The 22,724-nt window shown below is 41.1% G+C and overlaps 1 protein-coding gene across 2 annotated transcripts; it reads right to left on the minus strand.

Annotated features, from left to right (window-relative positions):
- Positions 1–1,070: 1,070 nt before the first annotated feature.
- On the minus strand, positions 1,071–22,189 carry syngr1a (synaptogyrin 1a). 2 transcript variants are annotated; one of them, XM_062531587.1, is made up of 4 exons: positions 21,809–22,189; positions 10,373–10,610; positions 7,440–7,585; positions 1,071–3,784 (listed from the first exon to the last, which is right to left on the minus strand). In XM_062531587.1, the coding sequence occupies exons 1-4, from the start codon at positions 21,902–21,904 to the stop codon at positions 3,581–3,583; spliced, it is 684 nt and encodes a 227-aa protein (XP_062387571.1). In that variant the 5' UTR covers positions 21,905–22,189; the 3' UTR covers positions 1,071–3,580. The 2 variants fall into 2 exon arrangements, with proteins under 2 accessions (XP_062387571.1, XP_062387572.1); XM_062531588.1 differs by lacking the exon at positions 1,071–3,784 and adding an exon at positions 4,320–6,428.
- Positions 22,190–22,724: the final 535 nt, after the last annotated feature.

A 22,724-nucleotide genomic window follows, 5' to 3' on the forward strand; every position in this document is an offset into this window, starting at 1 on the left:
AGTTTAACATACTGCATTACTGTGGGCCGGGGTCTATAATGCTGAATTTTCATGATAAAACCATATGCTTCTCTTCCATGTATAGAGATCAGCAGCTGCAGCATCAGGTAAGAAGAGTACAATATTACTCAGTATGGTTGTTGATAAAATTTTGACTTGTGTGTTTCATGTTCAATTTCATGTGAGGTGCTCTGTATTTCAGTGGAGGAGGAAGCTTCTGTTGCCACCGAGAAGATCAGGAGGCCATCATTAAAATCCTGCATAGCGTCTGCCTTCTCCAGACTCTGCTGCTGCTGCAAAGGTCAAGAGTGACCCCTTGTGGCAGGAGTAGGAGTTGTGCAAGAGTGACCTCTTGTGATAGGAGTAGGAGTTGTGCATCATGATGGCAAATGGCATGCAGCTGGGAGGAGCAGTGGAAACCTGAAATACATGTAATGAGACTGCATCCTTGGCTCCCATATTGAAATTAAAAATGAAAGTCTGCTAAATATCACACTGGTTTCCTCTTTTTATATAGGCCTATATAGTTTTTTACATTTTAGAGTCATTTCTCATGCGAATACAGTCAGTCTGAGGTTATACATTGGATTTGGTCTTTAGCAGGAGTCTCAGTAGTCTTATTGTGAATGTGATGGACCTAGACTTTAAACATTTCTGTAATGGGCTGGTCACTTCACTCACCAGAACTATCGAAAACAGACTCAAATAGAGTAACTGTTAACTATAAATGCTTGATCTAAGTGTGGTCTTTGATATTATTGATAGAAAAATACTGGTTGACGGATTGGAAAATTGGCCCAGACTCAGGATGTTTCAGGACCTACCAAGAAGGCAGGTGTGATAATGTCAATTGGCTATTATGAATCAGAGAGCCAGCAAGGATATACTCATAGGCCCAAACCTCTTCAATGATGAACACAAAGATATGTATGCTATTTATTGAGCAATACAAAGATTTGAATGCTATTTACTGACAATATGAGATAAATTGTATGAGTGTAGGCTGTAACAGACAGCACACCAGTCAGAATACACATTGTGAGAAGAGGCTTGATACATGATATACATAATATACATTTTATTATTTATGGTAAAAGAACATGAGATGCAGTTGGAACAATAACTGAAACGATGATTGTGTTGCTGCTGTTCTTATTTCACCTGTTCTAAATTAAATGTTATCATGCTAGTTCTTCTGAGTGAACACCAAAATGAGAACAGATATGCGACTGGGGGTGAAACATACTAAGCTCATTTTATTGACCCTCCAATACAATCCAGATACATCTATCTTAGGTCTCAAACAAGCAACATACAAGAAATGAATAAATACATTTACCCTTAAGTGGTTTAACTGATTAATTTAATCAACATTCATCACATCGAAAGCATTGACAACGTATTTCCCCAACTCCAGTTGCACACACATATCACACAGTCTGAACACTAAAGAGTCTAATAACTTCTCTTGTTTTTTTTCCTGCTCCAAAGTATCCTTTAAAAAACAATAAAGCCAGTGAAGACAACAAAAGGTTTTCCATTCCAGAAAACACATCACATTGTACACACAGCTGGAAAATCCAGCTGACAAAGGAATAGATTTCACTCTGATTTAGCTCAAATCCAGTGGACTTTTTTGCTATTTCATGGCCTGATCCATGCCTTGGCCAGTTGCTTTATGCGATAATTTGCCATAAACACTATTACAATTAAAATACATAGCAACATTGAGACACACACTATCCCATCAATGGGTTTAAATTCACATAGTTCATTTATTTTACATGTGATTGGTCTTCATTTTTAAAAATTCACTTTCTGATATAGTTAGATATAGTTCATAATTAACATATATTCTGCTGCAAAATAATATTGTGCATTTACACTATATGTTTGTATATTTATATTTATATATATTTAAAATATATAGACATTTTTGAACAACAAAAACATGAGTATAATTTAAGGTATTTTTGCACTTATACACAAGCGCTTTAAAAAAATAAAATGCATTGTGATATCCATTTTACAGAAATACAGGGAGAAAAGCATTCACAAGGGTTGGCTGGAGATGATTTGCTGGTATACAAGTTTGATGCTGTAAATCCTAAGAATATGAATATAATAGGGATGCTTGGTTTTGGTGATGGAATGTCGCAAAAGGCCTTTTTGATTACTGGGTTAAATAGAATTCCAGCATTGCTGTGCCTTAAATCTCTCATTACAATGTATTGTTCCTCTTCTGATCTACAATATGGCTGTTGTTACCTAGGTGACTCTAGCTTGACAGAGTGAGTGGACAGAGCAGAGGAAAGGCGTTATTTGAACCAGTTTGTTAAAGGTATAGACCTCTGAGTGGTGCAGCAGTTTTGACTAAGACATCAATGGGTTAGGCTACTATTCATGGCTGTATATCTGACACTGAGATATAGGCTGTATAAAGTTAATTGTGTCGAATCTCACCAGTGTAAGCTGAAAGGAAAAAAATAATCATAAAAAATCACTGTGATAATTTCTCCAGGCCTTAAAAGCCTCTGAAAATGTTATCGGGGTGCTACCTTGACAGTTCCCAAGTGTTTCGAAAAACCAAGAAGAAAATCACGTAGCATATCCCAGTGATCAAGGTGGAGCATTTGGTGTTTGTAAAGGGAGCCTTTGTAAAGTGTGAGGGACAAGCAAAAGAGCCACGGTGGAAGAGAGTTGGAAATGCTCACGAGATGCGCCTTTTGCTTGAAGGCAAATGGTTAATCATCTGATGCTCGGGCAGGTCTGAAAGCTGTAACTGGCTAAAGACTCAGTAGATTATATAAGAAGCCATTAGTGAATAGGTAGGAAATCCACACATTTATATGGTTCTGTAGGAGACCCAAGACACTGTGGTCCTCTGTAGCGCTCAACTGGCCTGGTTACGAACCAGTTAAACACAGAGTCAGGCGATCAGTAATTCATTTTACTGCACACAAACACCAAAGGTCAAGTATCTTAGGGTAAAAATGAAGCATTCTCGCAAGAGCGTGTTTGTGTGTAACATTTCACGAAGGAATCTTGGCTGTGATTCTTCACCCTTTGAAACTGCTCACCAAAGTGTCTTTAAAAAGGTGAGCAGCACACTGTAACATTATCCCCTTCACCCCTGAAGTCAAAGGCAAGCTGGTACAGAAAAACACAAGGCCTACTCGCCTAATCACTCCTGACCAATATCAAGCTCATCAACATACAGATAAACTCCTGAAAACACGTAAGTAAGTCTCCAACCCGCCAACAAAAATAAATAAGCTAGGTCATCAATCCAAATTTAATAACATGACCAGCCCATTTGATCTCATTCACCACAAAGATCTCAAACACCACCTAAAGCCCTGACATTATATTCATACCCAGATCCCCACACCCAGTAGCTAACTGTTAGCCACTCTGAGACAACACAACTCAAGCCCACCCAACAGCTACCATCGCAACACAGCCACAACAAAGTCCCTGATAACCTAGCCCAGAGGTCCCCCAACTCTTCCACACTGAGTGATACACAATAATACAGACGGCATCATGCCGGCCTAGACCTGACATAACACAGCTGCACTCAGTAGTCTTGGTTCTGGTAGCCGCCCGAGCCGTCATAGCCCGCGTCGGCCGGGGCCTCCACGTCAGCAGAGTAGCCGGTGTACTCCGTGCCAGCAGGGGGTGCTGCGTTCGGATCCTGACTAGGGTCGGCGTATTCCTGGTTGAAGAGAGTCGAGTCGGCCCCCTGTTTGTACTTCATGAAAGCCAGGAATGCCTGAATAGCCTTCAGACCGGGAAGAGGAGGATGGAGGGATGTATGATGAAGGATGGGGAGGAGAGGAGAGCAGAACAGAAGAGGAGAAAAGAGGAAAGGAACGGACGTGGGATGGCAAGGATTTGATAGCAATAGGTTGCAATGGAGTAGAGTGAGAGGGCATGGAATCAGCAATAAAGTGGTGCAATGAACCAGTGGCAGGGAGGAGGTGATAGGGAGGGATTGGAATCGGAAGAGTGAGGGAAGGATAAAAAGACAGAAACAGAAAGAGGGAGATAAATTAGTTTGATTAGTGCAGAGGATTAGAGGCTGTTAGTCCGCTTTAAGTTGGAGGTGTCAAGACAAATTAACGCAGACACTGCATACACACACACACACACACACACACACACACACAGAGAGAGAGAGAGAGAGAGAAATACAGAAGCAAACAAACACACACACACACACACAAACACACTCAAAAATTGACATAAAACTCAGGATTAAAATACAACTAATTAGACTTAGTAAAATTCTTTGGGTTGTTTAATACACACTCACACACATAACTTAAACAGACATTGCTAATTGTGCAAAATGTCAAGCACAATTTGACATGATTCAAAGCCAACAAAGTAAATCATAAAATTGGGAATTGTTATGGAGTTTCAGTGTACAGTCTAGATGTATAACAATACACACAAGCTCATAACTAAGGCACTTCCTAGATGGAGCTTAAGACTGAATTCTATACAAGTAAGACCACACTCGCGTGCTATACACTCTGAGGGCAAGTTCATGGATTCTCCTTTAAAGAGAAACTATGCAGGATTGGCGATTTCATCTTAAGTTTCGGTTTCGTTTTTCATTTTCGCTCGTTTTATGCTTGCATATTTCTCTGCAGAGCTTCCCCGACAGCTTTGGCGTGTATATTTAGACAGGCTATATATAAATATATATATTGCAAGCGTGGTTCTTCTTGTTCTTTATGCGTCTCAGCCTTCCAGATGTAAACAGGGAACGATCGTCTCCTGAACAAACTGCAAGGTTGCAATAGCGGATAGGGACACTGGGGGCGGGAGGAAATGTTACTGTTTTCGATAAAACTGGTCAGTCAAGCAAAACAACGATTTCTAAGCGATTTTATGACTATGAAAAAGTTGCATAGGGTCTCTTTAAGGTGAGGACTCTGAACTTAAGATCCTCGCTTTCCTCAGATAATGATCTTTCAGCGCAGACTGGGTGGAGTTGTTAAAGGTCAGTGGTTGCTGTCCCATATGGAGAACACAGAACAACACTGTGGCGCAAGCACTGGTTCATGACAGGATCCGATTCAGGTGTTGCCAGCAAACACACACACTGACATGTTGTCTGGAGTCACAGACGGGAGGGAAACGACGTCACGTGAGACCTGCAAAGCAGCCATCTCTGCCTCATCACCAGCTCTGAGTTGATGGCACGTGGCAAAGTGTCTTATGTGTAACCGTTACAACACAGCAGTACTTAGAGGTATATCAGCAGATTGTCACCATTTCGGTTTTTTTTTTTACTATTCTTCGCAACCATTTATTTCACCCTTACACTTTTAAAGAGGTTTTACAGGAAGAACATCTATGATATCATTAGAGAAAAAAAAACTGACCATTTTCGAAGTGACCATAAATTGTTTTAGATTATGTTCTTTCAGGGGTGATTCAGCATGAACCATGAACACATGAGCACGACTGAGGATTTCTGACATCTGCCCGTTTTTGAGGATGTTTATAGGCACAGATGGGGTGGGGGGTGTTCAGTCCCTAAACACACAATGTGTAGCCTAGTTCAAATTACTGTATGCATTCTGATAGGCCTTCAACCAATCAGACCAACAATCAGGGTGCACCACGTGGATAAGCCAGTTTGTGATTGGTCCCTGCAGATTTGTAACTGAAGCAGGATAGAAAAATGTGGAAGTTTCCAGCCTGACCTGCTGGGCGAAATCAGGCTGGGTTTACCCAGTCTACACAATGTGCTCAGGTGTTTAAGAAATGCTAAAACTGTACAGGCAGACTTATCCATACACATAAAAAATGTATCTAATCAACCTTTCAACATAAAACAAAGGAAAACTTTTGAATAACCCTAGTAAATTGATATTTAAATCATTCACAGTAGTTTATAAACAGGTTGCCTGTTATTGTATGCAAACAAGGAGTAAACATGGTCACTGGTTCTTTGCTGTACACATAACCTCAATATTTGTTTAACAACGCAATCCTGTCCAATGAAATCCAGTGCATTGCTCTCATTAACCAATGAGAGCTCAAATAATCATGTTACCATGGTTTCATACAGACTATGAGTGAGATTAATGACAGTGCTTTCATGAACTGGTATGTCTGAGTGTAGCGTTTTTCGTGAATAATGCTGTTTATGACAACTACTGTGTGCAGACCTTGTTATAAGTGTGTGTGTGTGTGTGTGTGTGTGTGTGTGTGTGTGTGTGTGTGTGTGTGTGTGTGTGTGTGTGTTTATGTGTGCTTATAAATGTGTGTGTGTGCAACTGTGGTGAGTCTAGGCCTACTGTATGCTAGACCAAAGGTGAAGAGGTGTTTGGGGTGAACAGTTTGTTGTACTCCTCTTCAAATGAAACTCTTTTTAGCCTCTCCAGGCCCAGCAGTGATAGTGCCCCCTGCAGAGAAACAGATTGGCCAATGCTTGTGTCAATCAAAGCGTTTCCACAGAGACAGCGATCCACCAGAGCACCCCTGCAACCTCTAATGCAGCTATAACGAGAGGGAAACTGAGGTTTAATGCAGACAGCGTTCAGATTAAGGACCCTGAAGCAGCAGCAGCAGCAGCAACAGCCAGTCAGTCACAGAATGGAAGAAATGGGCTGAATAGGTTGGCTGTGGCACAACCAAGAGTTAGAGAATAATCATTTTAGGCGAGGAGGAAATCAGGAATCACCACCCGGAGACAGAAAGCACATAAAAACAAAAGACAATTAAGCAAATGGTGAGGCAAATGCCGAGGGGCCTCCTTTATGATGCCGATTAGGAAGAAAAACATAGGGCAGTCTAATTTGTGCTCGGAAATTATTGAGTCATACATTATATTTGAGAAATGTGAGATCAATAGAAGCATAGGTGACAGTGAATGCAAAACTCTCAAGATGAAGTCTAGAAGGTTGAGAGACAAGACGCATATACTCAAGGGCAAACTCAATAGCAAACACAGTCAGGGATTGAGTTGACAAAAAATATCACACAGGCTCAATACAGGAGTGAGGTGTAAAAGGAGCAATAACAAGACCCATATTATTATAATCTTTAAAAAGCTTATAGTAATCTCTAATCCCATCTCTATCTATTGGGCTTTGCTCTGTCTAAGCCAAGTGTTTAGCACATGTCTATTATGCATTCCAATGAGTGTTTTTACACCTACTGTACACATAATACACTGAACATGAATAGGCCTTAGGCTCTTTGAAGTGCTTTGTGGTATTGCCTAATTGTGTATTGTGGTGTGTAAATTAACAACATTGAGAAACCTTGAAATAGGCCAACTGGCCGAAACGTTGGTGTCAATAAATTTGAGATCGAGACTGAGTGTGCGGCAACATAATCTTTTTCTATAAATTAACAACATTGAATAAAAATGAATTGAATTTGAGGGTGTAATCTGAGGAGGCTGTACAGACCCAGGTGAAGATGGAGAAGAAGGCGAAGGTGACGGAGGCCCGCGCTGCATCAGCCCCCTCCTTCAGTGGGTTGTCCTCCTCCTTAGACACCTGCCACTGGTTGGCCAGTAAACAGAAGCCAACGAACCACATGAAGGACCAGAATGCTATGGGAAGGAGAAGGAAGAGAGAGGTAGAGAGAGAGAGAGATTTGCCATTTAATGTGCAGTCCTTGAAACACTGAGGTGAAAACACATACAATACAAATAATTCATCAGTACATGAATAGTCATAGCTAGAAAGAGAGACAGAAGGGGAGAGAGAGAGCTCAGAGAGAGAGAAAGAGACAGACAGAGATGCCATTGAACTGATCAAACCAACAAGCTGAAATCTCGCTTTTAAAAGTGTCATGAATAATCAGATTATGTGTGATACTGCATGCTGTTGATAACACTCAATCAGCCCATCCAAATCCCTCTTGTATGCAGATTCAAGTGTTTTTCAGCAGGTGATGTTGGCCTCCAGGGGGTGCAATTGACTATGGGTTTGCCTTGGCTCTGGATACTTGTGGTACTGTGGATCTGTTCATAATCCTTCCACCATATCAATAAAAACCAACAGGAAAGGCCTATTCTGCCTTGTCCTGTCTGTAAGACACCTTTTTTTCAGTGATGACTGTTATTAATCCCACAGGAAGTGCATCAACCGCACAGGATTTTAACAAAATCATATCACTTAGTCCACTTTATATTATTGAGTCCAAAATCGCACCAACTTATTACACAGAGTAGCTACATTAAATCACAAATGCAGAGACACTCTCAAAGACACAACGATTTACTCTTTGGTTTATTCTAAAAGAAGAAACCTGAAAAACATGAAAGTTGTAAGGTTCTAGCACAGACCATTCCTAGAAGCACAAGTTAAGGAACCCCTCGGCCAGTACATTTTGCATTCCTATAGCCAATAACATACTGAATGATACAGGAGAAGATAATATACATATCACCACAATAAAAAAAAAGCAGAGGAAGACAGTGAAACTCTGTTTGAGCCACTGACAGGCATGCAAGACCCCAGTTGGATAAATAATAGCCCAATAACTGCACCACAATGGCACTACAAACATGATAGTCAGTCATCATCCTCATAAACTGGCCACATACACTTTTAATTTACAGAGTAGAGATTAGAGCAATGTTTATAATGTTTGGGTCTACAGGGAGGAGGTCCAGCACCTAACATCAACAACAATAACGACAACCGACAACAACCTGGCTCTCAACACCTAGAAAACCAAAGAGCTCAGGAAGTCAAAAAGCTAGCACATACACCCCCATCCTCATCAACGGGACTGAGGTGAAGTGTGTCACCAGCTTCACGTTTCTGGAAGTCCACATCTCTGAGGACCTCTCTTGGACCCTAAACATCTCTACCCTGATCAAGAAGGCTCACAAGCATCTCTTCTTCCTGAGGAGACTATGAAGGTCCACCTATCCTCTCCGATCCTAGTGAACTTCTACCGCTGTACCATCGAGAGCAATGCTTACGTAAGGCGCACACCATCATCATCTCACCCCAACCACAGACTGTTCACCCCACTGCCCTCCGGGTGGTGTTACAGGTCTCTCCGCACCCGAACCAGCAGGTTCAGAGGAAGCTTCTTCCCTGAGGCTGTGACCCTACTGTGACTTCATACTGAATATCCATATTCATTCTGCTTTTTATAATACTGTAAAGCATAGCACTTTCATAACTGTACACTGTCTTCACTGCACTACCTGTCTATACTGTGTATATCACTTCTCTGATTTTTTGCACTTCTAGATGCAAACTGTATTGTTGTTGTCTCTGTACTTATACTCAAATGACAATGACAATAAACTTGAATCTATATCTATAATCAATTAAAAACTATATACTTCTAGCACTGTTTTATTTGCACTAATATAAACCAGGCTTTTAATAATGTAACTGAAATTAAGAGCTAAATTAAAAACACATTTGAGTGAACACTCTTGGTCAAACCCTGTAGAGTAGTGGTTTATTGATCCAGACTACACTTAAGCCCTGGATCTCTGCCCACCCCCAGCCACAGCCGGAAGGGAATCACAGATGGCTTAGGGATTTGGTTAGACTATAAATTCAACTTAATAGTTATTTTCTGTATGAGTCTTACCAGAGAGTTACAAAGGCACACTGCTTGTTAATTTAACTTTTTTTTATGGGCTTACGTGTTGCGACAAAAAATGTCTTCCTCAGAGCACCAACCTGTAAGGGACCAGAGTTTTCAGGAGTCACAGATGGCTTCACTGCCTTCACTGGAGGCCTACTGTGGGAAGGTAAGCTGCACTCAAAGAGTAAGGACTCCTCAACAAAGAAACACACACCTAACTTCTAAAGTAACAGAATATTTATCAAAGAGGGACAGCGTTTGAAGTATAATTATACAAATCAGTTTTGTCATGCAGTAGGCTATCAAGTACACTTCTGGCTATACACTTCCTGAGACAACTGCTGGGAACTCTTAACAGGGATCTACACAAGGCCCGTAACTGAAGCATTCCGTTCGTGACGCGCACAATTCATTTTAGAAGACTGGTCTATTTGGAATGTAGGCTACGTGTCACTGTCACGTCTGGTGTAGCTGCCCTGTAATTGTTAGATACATTTTGAAGTGAATTTCTAAACCAGTCCACCTCGAATTGTTCAGTTCTGAGAGATACTAGAAGGAGTGCTCACTAAAAACTACGTAGGCCAGTGATAGTCAGATGACCCCAAAGGACCTCAACACAGACCTCTACCCTTTCACATAGTTAGAAATTGACGAGAAATTGATACTGTACTGTAGAACGATGAGGACATCAACATAACACAGATAACCTTTTCTCAATACAATGATCTGTCATTGAACAAGTGCTGTGCTGAGGAATCCTAACGTGTTTCCTTCTCACCTGAGACGCCGATGTCGGCCAGGACGGCCTTCTTGCGGTCCTTGACACTGCTGATCTGGGGGAAGTAGACGTCCAGCGCCAGGAAGCCTGAGCAGCAGAGGAACGTCAGTGTTCCCATGCCAACGCCGTAGTTACAGGCATTCTGGTTGCGGTTGAAGATACAGTATTCCTCGATCTCGTCCGGTCGGTTGACATAGCCCTCGTTGGCAATGCAGCCAAAAATGACTACGGAGAAAAGCTGTGAAGAGTTGAAGACGAAAAGTGAAGATGAAGAGAAAGAGAGAGAATAGAAAGAGAGAAAAAGGAAAAAAAGAAAAACAAAACAACAGAGAAAGGAGAAAGAGAATGGGGGTTTGAGCTGGTAGTAAAGGCACACAGCAGTAGACTATGATTCATTAGCCTAGATACATTCATGAAAGACACATATGAGAAAATGAGCAACACGTATATATACTGTACCATTGGTGTGAGTCTCACTACACACACACGCACGCACACACACACACACACACACACGCAAACGCACACACAACAATACTAAAATATTAAGAATAGCCTACTGGTAGACAGACACATTATATGAACATTCTTAATATCTCAAAGCCTGCCTATTGCTTCACCTTTGCTATCATGATTGAACAGAAATACATAGGGCTTGCTCATGGTGGACTGTAAATCTAGAATATTGTTCCACTATTTTGCCTATTTATTAGAGAACATTGGTGACATTAGAAAAGGGTAGTTGGTTTAGGAGCGGTTGTATTAGAGTATGAATGTCCACAATTGACACATGTAGTCTATGCATGTCTGTACTGTACCTGTGTCTATATCATATACCCAGCAGTTGTTTGGGGGTTAATCATGTGTATGTTTGTGTTTAATGGGGGGACAGTCTATATATAATTTGTGTTATTGGGCATGCGTATCATGCACATGGGTCGGTGTGCATATCGTACAGTATATGCTTGTGCATGTGTCTGTTTGTGCACATGCATATGTGTGTGCATTACCCCTCCCTGTGCCAATCTGACAATATCACACAGTGTGTGTGGGCTTTCCTGGCAAAAACTGCCCTCCTGACATCTGGCCTCAGCAGCTGCCACTTAGCGTGTGTGTGAGTGTGTGTGTGTGTGTGTGTGTGTGTGTGTGTGTGTGTGTGTGTGTGTGTGTGTGTGTGTGTGCAAGAGGCTGTGAACAATCTTCAGTTTTTCAGCTTTTTGATGAGCATACAGAATCCCCTCAGAACCCTCTCATCACACGGGAAGTCATGCTTGTAATGTAGAAATAACACTGACCAAGGTCACACAGTAATTATCAATTAATAATCAGCATCAATAATAACCTGACGACAAAGCTGCATTTATTTGCAAGAGAAATACAGTACAACTAGTTATACAGGGGACCTGACTGATACCACTCGTACTGCCATGCATGGTGAACAGAGCAGACGTTTAAAAGTTAAAATATTACACAGACTCAGTCATGCCTTTCAAAAGACAAAATTAAGAAAACAAATCTAAATATTTTGTATATATCTCCCTATCAGACACTGGTTTGGTCTCACAGTTCCATATTGCAGGTGTTAATCTAAAAGGATGTGTTGGAAATAACACATCAAAGTGTTTAGGTAAGGACAACACAAGTTGTGCTATTTTCAACACAAGTTGTGTTATTTTCAACACATATTGTGCAACAAATAACACAACTTGTTTTGTAAAACAACACAAACTGTGTTGTCCTTACCATAACACATTGATGTGTTATTTCCAACACATCCTTTTCTGGAGAGTGGACCATGGACCCATTACAGTAACTTCCTGTGTATTAGCCGTTTTGTGTATAAGCTGTAGAACAGTGTTAAATGAACAACAAAACCATATTACTGTAATACCATATTAATTGCTCCTGTGTATTAACCTCATAACTGAAGAAATTTAGCAAAATCAATGTGTACCGCGGCTAATCGTTAGGATTGATTCTTGAGAATTTGCCTAAAACAGGTTTTAATTTTGAAAAAAAAAAGTTAGTTAAATTACAAAATCTGAAGGTATGTCATTATAGACCAAGATCTTAGCTATTCAGCAATGTACCGGTGCAACCTCCCCTTTTTGTATTTTTTTCATAAAATAGGCATTTTTCCAGTACTTATACAGCGTTTTTTTAGGCCTAAATAGAAAAAGTATGCTTTTTTAATCCAACAACCATATTTTTGAATTAAAACAGACTATTACTTTAATAACTACACCACTGAAGAAACATATTGTAAGCATATTTATTTAAAACAAATGAAAAATGAATCTGACGGTGTGACACTAATCTGACGGTGTTGACAGTGGTTTCATTACAACATAAAATTCCAAAATGAATACCACTCAAGTCTTGCTTGACAACTTTATTTAACTATTTGGTCCAAAAAGCCTCCGTTGAGGACCATTTAGAGGCTTTTTTCACCACCGTTAAGCAGAAAACCTGACGGAGGGTGACATCTGACGGTGGTGACAAAAATCTACTCTTTCACATGATATGCATGAATTGTTCACATTATCCACCCTGTTTGCATCCTATTGCTGGCTACTTCAAACCTCTTCTTAAAAAGTATACATTTATTTTATAATCTAATCTAATATTTTGTATACAAAAGAGACGGTGTTGACATGTTATGGTTGTGACAGTAGCAGTGTCCAAAAATATGAACAACTTTAAGAGAAAATAGCAAACTAATGGGAGCTTGAGTGATCTTAAAGCATGCAGTACAGCTGAAGGTTTGAAAATGAGGTCCTCAAGAATGTAGTTGACCTTGTAGTTGCCTGATTTTATTGCCTTTTATAAATATCTGACGGTGGTGACGAAAATGTGGGACACATTTTGAACAGCCACAAAATAATAGTAAATATTGCTCAAAACGTACTGTTTGGAGTTTTTAATACATAATACAATGTACTCTTTCATGTGGTAAAGATATCATTAAATTAAATGATTGCTTTTAGTGTTTTTAATCAAGTCAAAATGATTATCTCCTATTCGAGGACAACTGATTTTGTAGGGTATGGGCCAGCATATAATCATTAAATTAATACAAAAATAAAATAAACCTTTAAAAGAACTTCACATTTGTGCAAAGGACCCCCTGATTATAACCTTGATTCTTTTTGTTCATGGAAATGGCATTAATTTCCAACAGAATCAGCACTTTTCTTAGTGAGACATGTTTTAGGCAAATTCTCAAGAATCAGTGAACAGTAACATTTAATAATTCACACCAATATCATCAACACTACTGTACACCTGATTGTGATGGTAGCGAGTTAGTATATCTTTTTATGCTATACTGTCATGACCGCACTTTATATAGTTGAACTGTAAGGTTGAGAACTTAATAGCGATACAACTATTCCTTATGGCCTTGTGTGTCCAAGAGTAATGGTGGAAAAAGCTGCCATGATCAGTGGACCATCTACATAAAGTATCTGGCCAGGGTCCAGAGGCACTTGGAAAAAACTGTCAAAACATCTTTTTTCTGGTGAATGGCCAAAGAGAGGGCTTAGTTTTAGAGAATCTGGGTGACTGAGAGCTGGCTTGCCTCTAATCTCATGTCAACACCCCGTGAAGAACAATATATCCAGCCATAGGTCAATAGTTATAGTTACAACTAGGCCTACCAATTTACCTCTGCTATTGTGTTACAACACTATGTGATTTTATAAGTCAATCTGGATAATTTGCTAAATATGGTAAATCTGTGAGTGAGTGATAATGACTGCATGCATGTGCTTTCGTTAACTATGCCGTGTATTACCACTATACTGTGTGTGTGCAGACCTTGCTATAAGTGTGTGTGTGTGTTTACGTGTAGCCATGGCTATACATTTCCTAAAAACATTCCAATATCATGTGCTGTCTCTTGACATGAACCCATTGTAACTTTACATGGGTCATGTGATGCCTCTTGCCATTAATCCATAGTAACTTTACAAGATCCACACAAAGGACAATTACATAACTATGTTAGGCACTTCAGTTACAAGTCAACAGATTTCAGCAGCTCTAAAATGTTTCAGTGTCCCATGTTATTAGCCCAAGGCACTAAAGGTCAGCTACCGATAACTGATATTCCTGTGAGCTCAGCTGTGGGTCACACCGATTGTAAGAGTGACCCAATAACAAAATGAACTGATTTAATTCATCTAAGATCACTGCTCATTTAACATTTTTGCACAAACACACACACACACACAACGGCAACACAGCGGGCCCTCTGTCCGGATCAGCCTCACTGGTGATCACCCTAACACACAGCTATACGCATACACATATATTAGACAGCCACTTACCCTAATAATTAGCTTAATAAATATATCATTACATTAATATATTATATATTAATAAATTATTACATAATAATAATCAATCTCCTTGAATGATCATGAAGGGTTTCGATACAGATAGCATGAGATGGCAGTGAGACCGCTATGTCCTAGTTGGCACGGGATGTGTGGCACCTACACCTCAGGTCAGTTTGCCCTACATGCCCTCAAAAACACCAACCGTCTGGATCACAAGGCCCCTGCGTCTCGCTGGAGCATGAAAGCGGGCATTGTGGAGGCCACCACGTGGGGTCCTGATCTTGTGATCATCAGCAGGGAGGCCTTTCATGCTCCACATTACAGCCTGATGGGATTTAGTGCATTTACGTGAATGTGTGTGTGTGTGTGTGTGTGTGTGTGTGTGTGTGAGAGAGAGAGAGAGAGAGAGAGAGAGAGAGAGAGAGAGAGAGAGAGAGAGGAGAGAGAGAGATTTAATGAGAAAGAGAACAGGGTGGTGTGAATGAGACTAGTTGAATCTATCTGTGTGTGTGTGTGTAGGCATGTGTCGTGTGTGTGTGTGTGCGTGCGCACACACACATATGTGTGTGTGTGTGTGTGTGTATCAGTGCATGACTCAGGAGCTTGCATTTTTGAGTTTCCAACCCTTGGCTGTGCAGTGGTTCTAATTGGGATGTGCTTGTTTTTATCTCGGTCAATGTGACAAACATTATGTATCACACTCTAGAAGAGCCAACGGCTAGCAGTGTCTGAATAGTCACTGAGCCTCATCTGTGGACAGCTGAGAAGGCCAGTAGCACATAGTTTACAGGACTTAGTCTACTGACTGAGAGTCTATGATAAAAGATGACAATGAGAGGTTGGCTAAGAATGACTCATAGGATGACAACATACTGTATGTGAAGGATAAGGCCTGGGAAACAGCTCTAACTAGCAGTGGTAGCATACTCCATTACAATTTGCTCAACCTAGTCTTGTGTATGAATAGCAGATATCAACTTCAGTACAGTACAACTCTGATATATAGGAATTCTTTAAGCTAATTTATGGTTACATAATTTACTAAACGGAACAACAACAAAACTGTTCTTTACTCTCACTATATGGCACAACCCTTCTGTTTTAATCTCTCTGACCTTGTGTTCATTGGGAGAGAGAGAGAGAGAGAGAGAGAGGGATAGAAACAGTGTGAGAAAGACACAGAGAGACAGAGAGAGTTGGAGTAAGTGGGAAAGGGAAAAGGAAGTGTGTGAGAGCTACACCACATGTAAAAAAAGAGAAAAAAAACAGGGACAGAAAATGATTCAAGGACAAGCAGAAAAGGGAGAGAAAGGAAGAGGAAGAGAAAGGGTGATGAAAAATGGTAACAAGGGAATAAGAAGGAAAGTTTAAAAAGCGGGATTGCACAAGAGGAGAGAGAGAGTGAGAAGGCAAGAAGGAGAGAGGGTCAGATTATCTGAGTCACAAGACTAAAGGCCCACTCCCTCCATCGCTTCCTCCCTCTATCCATTCCTCCCCCTCTCTCTCCATCCCATCCTCCCTGTCTCTCCCCTCTCTCTCTCTCTCTCTCTCCCAGCACAGTCATAACTGCACTGACATTCATGGCTGGTACATGCGCAGTTACACTTCCAGACACACACACACACACACACACACACACACACACACACACACACACACACACACACACACACACAGAGGGAGGGAGGGAGGGGGAGAGAGAGAAAAAAAAAGAGAAAGAGAGAGAGAGATAGATACATATAATCTATGCAATCAATCTTACACTGATTTAAACCTCAAAAGTTCAATAGTTTTCAGGTAACTCAATGTGGCTCTTTTACCTTAAATGGCTTCAAGTTGATTTTGATACAGACATACTGTAAGAAGAATGCAGTCCCTGACACTGTCAATGTGTGGTATTGTACTATGTAATGGAGCTGTCGTGTGTGTGTGTGTGTGTGTGTGGGGGGGGGGGGGGTATGCACTAAATGGGTACCCAGAAAACCGAACATTTATGAAAAAGGGGAATTTGTACATCATGTTACTTTAAAGTCTGAGAAACAGTGTGCTGGACACCATTACTCATATACTGAGAATCATATATCTCTAAAATGTCTTTAAAAACAGTCCAATATTCTGGAAAAAGTTGTTGATGGTGGTTGGTTGCAACCAACCAACCAACCAACCATATTTAAGACACTCAAATGACACATTTCTCTTCCATGGTTCTTGAGTTACACATTGATTGGCTGGAGTAATCTATGGCTCAGTGCAAGCTATTCACACAAAACCAGGACAGTATATGAGTGATGTTTTGAGCATAAAAACTCAAAGGACAGCTTGGATGATGGCTGAAGAGAATCAAACATCCTAATACAATCGTTATTGGGATTGCGTATTGGATTTGAATCAGACCGCATCATTAATATTGGGTACTTAACAGTTGCAAAATACTGGCACACTGTTGGACCACGCAGATTGCTGTACAACACTGTGTAGGGCTCTAAAATCTTGTTATTCTGTCAGATACAACAGCCAGTAGGACAGGTCGAAGCTCTGAAATGCTCTATTGACTGCACAGTCTCAGAAAAGACTTGGCGTCAGCAGAATGAGTGTGTTGCTCAGTCTGACACACTTGCCTTGGTCTCTGACTCTGCCAGAAATCAATAACCCCCTACCTCTCCAACCTGTGTTTAGGTGTTGTTCAATGTCTTCACCAGCGTTCTGTTGACGTACTGTATTTTATTCATCGGAACACCTTTTCCAGAATCGACAACCTCAGTCTTTTGGATCTTCACAAGACTGAGCAAAGCCATATTTCCAGAGGGGTTTCCCCTGCTGCATGTAATGTAAAACTGCTGTTGCTGTTGTAGCTCGATTAGTGTGGAGCAAGAAGCCAACTATTCTTGGGAGGCTGAACATGCAATAATACAAATAGCCTATACAATACAGAGAGTCAGTCAGGGTCAAAGTGCCAGGTGAATAGATTGAAATGGGAACTCAGCAACTATTTTATACTGTAGGTTTTTAAATACTTCTTTATATACTTAGTGTTTTTCATCACTGGTGACCATCATATATGCACCAATCTATATAAAAGCCAACCATTAGAAAGGATTTAAACCCTACACAATATGATAACCCTTAATCCTATAGATACTCCCCTGGAATTCCAGCAATTCAATTTCCATATTCAGTCAACCAAATGTTATGTCATGAGGATAATCAGACAATCACACATCACAATCTGCATTCTTTCGGTGGTTTGTATAATATAACTGTGTTCAAACTATAATATCTATAGTCACAAAGGTATGTGAAAACACAGATGTTATGTGATAGCCTTTAGCATGGTCATTTTGAAGACCTGAACATCGATGCAAATGTTTAAAAAGTGGCAGGGCTTACTGTTATAAAGCTCAGTATATTCAGTCAAGGTAAATTATCTTGAGGATTTAAAAACAGGAATATTTCCAGTCAAAAAGTAAGTTGCTTCACCTTAAAGCAACACTATGTAAGAATGTGCTCATCTTGACATACTGTAGTTATTGGCAGTAATAACTATTGCTAGTTATTACTACTTTTATCATTTACCACTCATCATAATGGTACCAGCTATGGTCAAGTGAAAAACAGATACACACACCAGTTCTTGAGGCTATTCACTATTCAATGCTGTGTTCCAAGAGCACTCCATTAAAAAGCAAGAAAAGCTGCCACACCAATTGACATCGGGAACTGTATCATCTAAAGACACCTGTTACCATCATGCCTGTAGACTCTGATCAGCGCCAACTGGACTGTTGACAGTGTGTTTAGCATATGCGTTCTACGTATATAAGCATGCTAGTTTAACAACAAATTCCATAATGCTACTTTAATGTTGAGTTGATGCCGTGCTTTGTGATTCCACAGTTTCATGACAGTCTAAGACAGTCTAAGATTACCACACATTTGAACATCTCATACCCCTCTCACTCATTTTATCTAAACGAGAAGGGAAAGTAACAGGTCAGGAAAATGAGGCTTCTAGGTGGCTGTAAAAAATGCCTGTCTAAAACAATGTGACTTGTGACAAATCAAATCATAATTAGCCAAGCATCTGTGATTATACAGAATGTACCCAGTCTTAAAGGTGCAGTCAGTGATTGTGCAGGGAGTCATGTTTGTTACATTTTTATCCAAAAATAACGTACATCCTATGTTAAACAAGGACAAAACGAAACACACCAGAGAGGTAGCTCACCCCTCCCATCATACTCCACACAGGGTTTTGTTTTCGTTGTGGGGGACAGGCTATTCCCCACTTGTTTGTTTACAGTTTTCGGTGCCTGGGGTGTCTACAGAGACTGATGGGTTTTTTTTACACTATACTCAGAGAGTGCGTAACTAGCGGATTGTGGAGAGATGATTGCTGAATGTGGCAAAAAAAATAATATAATGGGCTTGAAACCTGGTACAATCGCTGACCCCACCTTTAACATGACAAACATGACCAACCATGATCAACATGATGGAGGTAAGAAAAGGATAAAATGTGCATTATTAATGTGGACTAATGTAGAGACTGCCCGAATAATCATGACGAATGGAATACACTACCCAAGACAAGTGAACTTTAAAAAGGAACACTACTCTGACCAGGGTCAGGACTTCCTGGCCTGTCCGCAGGCAAATAATACGCTGTGGTGGTCGGCCTACTGTCTTACCCTCACTCAAGATAACTTACGTTGATAATTCTCAAGGTCTACCTACCTACCTACAGTGTGTACAGTCAGAAAAATAAAGAGAGAGAGAGAAAGAAAGAAAGAGAGAGAGAGAGAGAGAGAGAGAGAGAGAGAGAGAGAGAGAGAGAGAGAGAGAGAGAGAGAGAGAGAGAGAGAGAGAGAGAGAGAGAGAGAGAGAGAGAGAGAGAGAGGCATGATAACAGGGAGCGTAAGGACTTGGCTGCATTCAGCAAGGCACAGTGTCTATGTGATACCAGCCAAGGCAGAGGAAACCACACATTGATCAGTGACAACAGCACCCCCTCCACACTTGCGCATGCACACACACACACACACACACACACACACACACATCCCACAAATCACCAACCAATATCCCCTGACAGATTTCCACTGCCATGACATCATCATGAGAGAAGGAGAGAGGAGGCTAGAAAGGAAATGGGAGATTGACTGAAGTGCATTCAGCAGTAAGTACTATGTAAGGGATAATACACTAAAATGCACTAATTCACAAAAGCGCATGGGGACTTTCAGTCACAGGAAAGCCTGCGATTTTAATATGGACAATGTACCTGCCTGGAATCACAATCGCCATGATTAAAGTATTAAAGTGAAAGAGAGACCAATAGAGTCGTGTGGTAACAGATGCACAAGATCAGCTGAATGAAGAGAAAGGACAAAACGTGACTGGAGTGACCACTCCCTGGGATGAGAGATGCTCAGGCCTGCTCTCTGTCTGCATCCATCTCTGTCTCATTCTGTTCGGATCCCACCCCCACCCCCCTTCAGGAGCATGTTCTATCTTCCTGGTGAACTCAGATGGTTGTCATGCCAACACAGCAGCTCCCAATCAGCCAATCAGTGGCCAGATCAAGGGGGCCACCTCCCTCTCTCTTCCTGTCGCGTGGCGATCCGGCAGATTTCCTCTCTTTGGGACGTCACACCTTAGAACAGTGGTAGAACCTACACAGAAGACTTTCCCTGTTGTTCTCTCTTTCTCTCTCTCTCTTTCTTTACAGCCACATAAGGCCTCGGTCCCCTTCATCATCTTTTCTGTTTGAACTTTCTGTTATGCTACAAAATGTGCTCAATGAAGTTCTATCGTAGTAGATTGCATAAGTCAAATAAAATGAATTTTCTTCAGCTAAACTGGAGTAGAAATCTAATATTCTGCACCGAATGCTTTCTGAGCATGCACTCTCTTTCATGTGCTTCAAACTGTAGCTGGCAGAGCAAAAGGAATCACAGCACAAGCCAATCAATAGAAGGTTTCAGACAGAACCATTTAAAGGTTCCTCTGAGGGGTATTAGGGGAACATGTTCTAAGAATGCAAAGCAGCCCAGTGTAAAACCTGACAGATGGCTAAACACTACATGGACATTAAGAGACACAGTAACTTAAGCTATTTTTCTTCTTCTCTCATTTGCCCTATTTAATAGACAATTTGTTGAGAGTAGCCATCTAATTGGACGCATCAGCTACCTCGCCTACCTTGCTGGACAGAGCAACATAGGGCAACATATGGCTAAGAGGTATGTCATTCAGCACAAGCTCGTCCAAGCCTTCTGTGTTGGACGGCGGATACATACTGCCTTCCTGAAAACGTCTTGGCCTTACTAACCTTTTAAATCTAAAGCGGGTCTTTCATTGGCTGAATTAAGCCCGCCCGAGCCTGCAAGCGGACAACGCCTTACCCGTTAGCAACAGGATGGTTGTGAAAGGAGAAGAGCACTCATACATATCGCCACATTACAGGTGCACGGATCAGAGCGGCGTAGGCTGCTCGCCTGTGTGTATGATTACCGGTAACAGATTGGGTAGAGTAAGGTGCGGCGCCACCAAATGGCTCACGTGAGCGTGCCAAAAATAGATAGCCTAATCTCCGTTTTCTCTACTCTACTCTGTATCTCTTCCCAGCCGTTGTCTAGCACAGAACAGAGAAAAGTGAGCGATTATTTCAACTATCAGAAACCAAAACAAACCAAGCACTAGCAACGTCCCAAACAACGAATAAAATAGATCCTTCTCTCAGATGCTGGACGATAAAGCGTCCAGGGAGAGTAAAAGCGGTCACTTGGAAGCTTGATTTATATATTCTATAATACAGGGTAAATTATGCTCTTCTGCCTAATTTACAAACATCTTATTGTCCGATATTAGCCTGGTCCTAAGTACAAACACGAACGGATAAAAATCATTCTAGTTGTCCGGACGCATCATGGTAAAAATAATTAAATTATGCCACTATATGACTTTCTGACGCACAACTAGTGCAGAAGTGAGTAGATTGTGTCATAGGCCTAAGGGTTATATGACCGAGTGCAGATTGATCACAGGTTACTTTATCGCCGTATCTTGATATGTACAAGCAATGAAAACTCACCCAACATACTAGTCGGACAATTGTTTGGGGCTGCTGAAAGAACGTCAAAGGGTCAAAAGCTCCGCCAGCCTTTCCTGCTCCGTACGCCTGCTCCATCCTCACCGGCGGTTTGTGGTCTCCACGCCACCTAGTTTCTTAAGACGAGTACCGAAGCGGACCTTTGCCAGCGAACTGACCTTGATGATACTTCAACTTCGACCGCTGCAGTGAAGATGAAGGTTGAACACTTTCCTTTACCAGACAAGCTAACTCTGATAATCCTCCGTCCCACGACCAGTTGCCGTTGTCCTTCTACTCTGATATTTCCACTTCCCTTCGCTCTTCTATTTCTCGCTGTTGGTCCCCCTCTACCAATTCAAGGGAGGCGAGGAAAGTAAACACGTATCCTTGTGAGCACGAGAACGCGCATTATGCTGTCAAGCTTTTGACGCGCACGCCTGAGTACGACCAAATGCGCGCAGCCGATACACAACTATAAACGCGCTCCCGTTGCGCTCTAGTGCGCGCCACTGATTGCCGCAGTAGCAGTTTGTGAACATCGTCGATAAACAACATTTATACAGTTCAAAACAAAACTGGCGGCTTCCACATTTTCAAGAATGTGAATTAGTCAACAATCAATTTAGGCAACCGATGTACAGGGTAAAAAAATGAAAGAAACTATCTGGTTTTGTTATTTCTTTACAAACAACCAGAATAGCACTACCTAAGCAGAACCACTACCCAACATAGGGCCTCGGTAGATGGTCGATTCAACGTAACTTATGCCCACAGCATTTTAAACTGATCGACACTCTTTCGTTGTCTTATTCTGATGTTTTGTGTTAAGCGCGCCATCTAGCGGAGTAACATGTCCTCTGAAGACGTGGTAGTAGTTTAGTTTAGTATAATTTAAGCATACAAACAGACACGGATT

This window comes from Sardina pilchardus, chromosome 3 (genome assembly GCF_963854185.1).
Source record: "Sardina pilchardus chromosome 3, fSarPil1.1, whole genome shotgun sequence".
NCBI classification, from domain to species: Eukaryota; Metazoa; Chordata; class Actinopteri; order Clupeiformes; family Clupeidae; genus Sardina; species Sardina pilchardus.

Bases quoted from the DNA above. Each gene is read 5' to 3' on its own strand.
- syngr1a (XM_062531587.1), bottom strand. From the start codon at position 21,904: ATGGAGCAGGCGTACGGAGCAGGAAAGGCTGGCGGAGCTTTTGACCCT. The intron at 10,611-21,808 runs GTGAGTTTTCAT...AACTCTTCACAG, and splicing joins TTGTCCGACTAGTATGTTGG to CTTTTCTCCGTAGTCATTTT. The intron at 3,785-7,439 runs GTCTGTACAGCC...CCCGGTCTGAAG, and splicing joins TCTTCTCCATCTTCACCTGG to GCTATTCAGGCATTCCTGGC.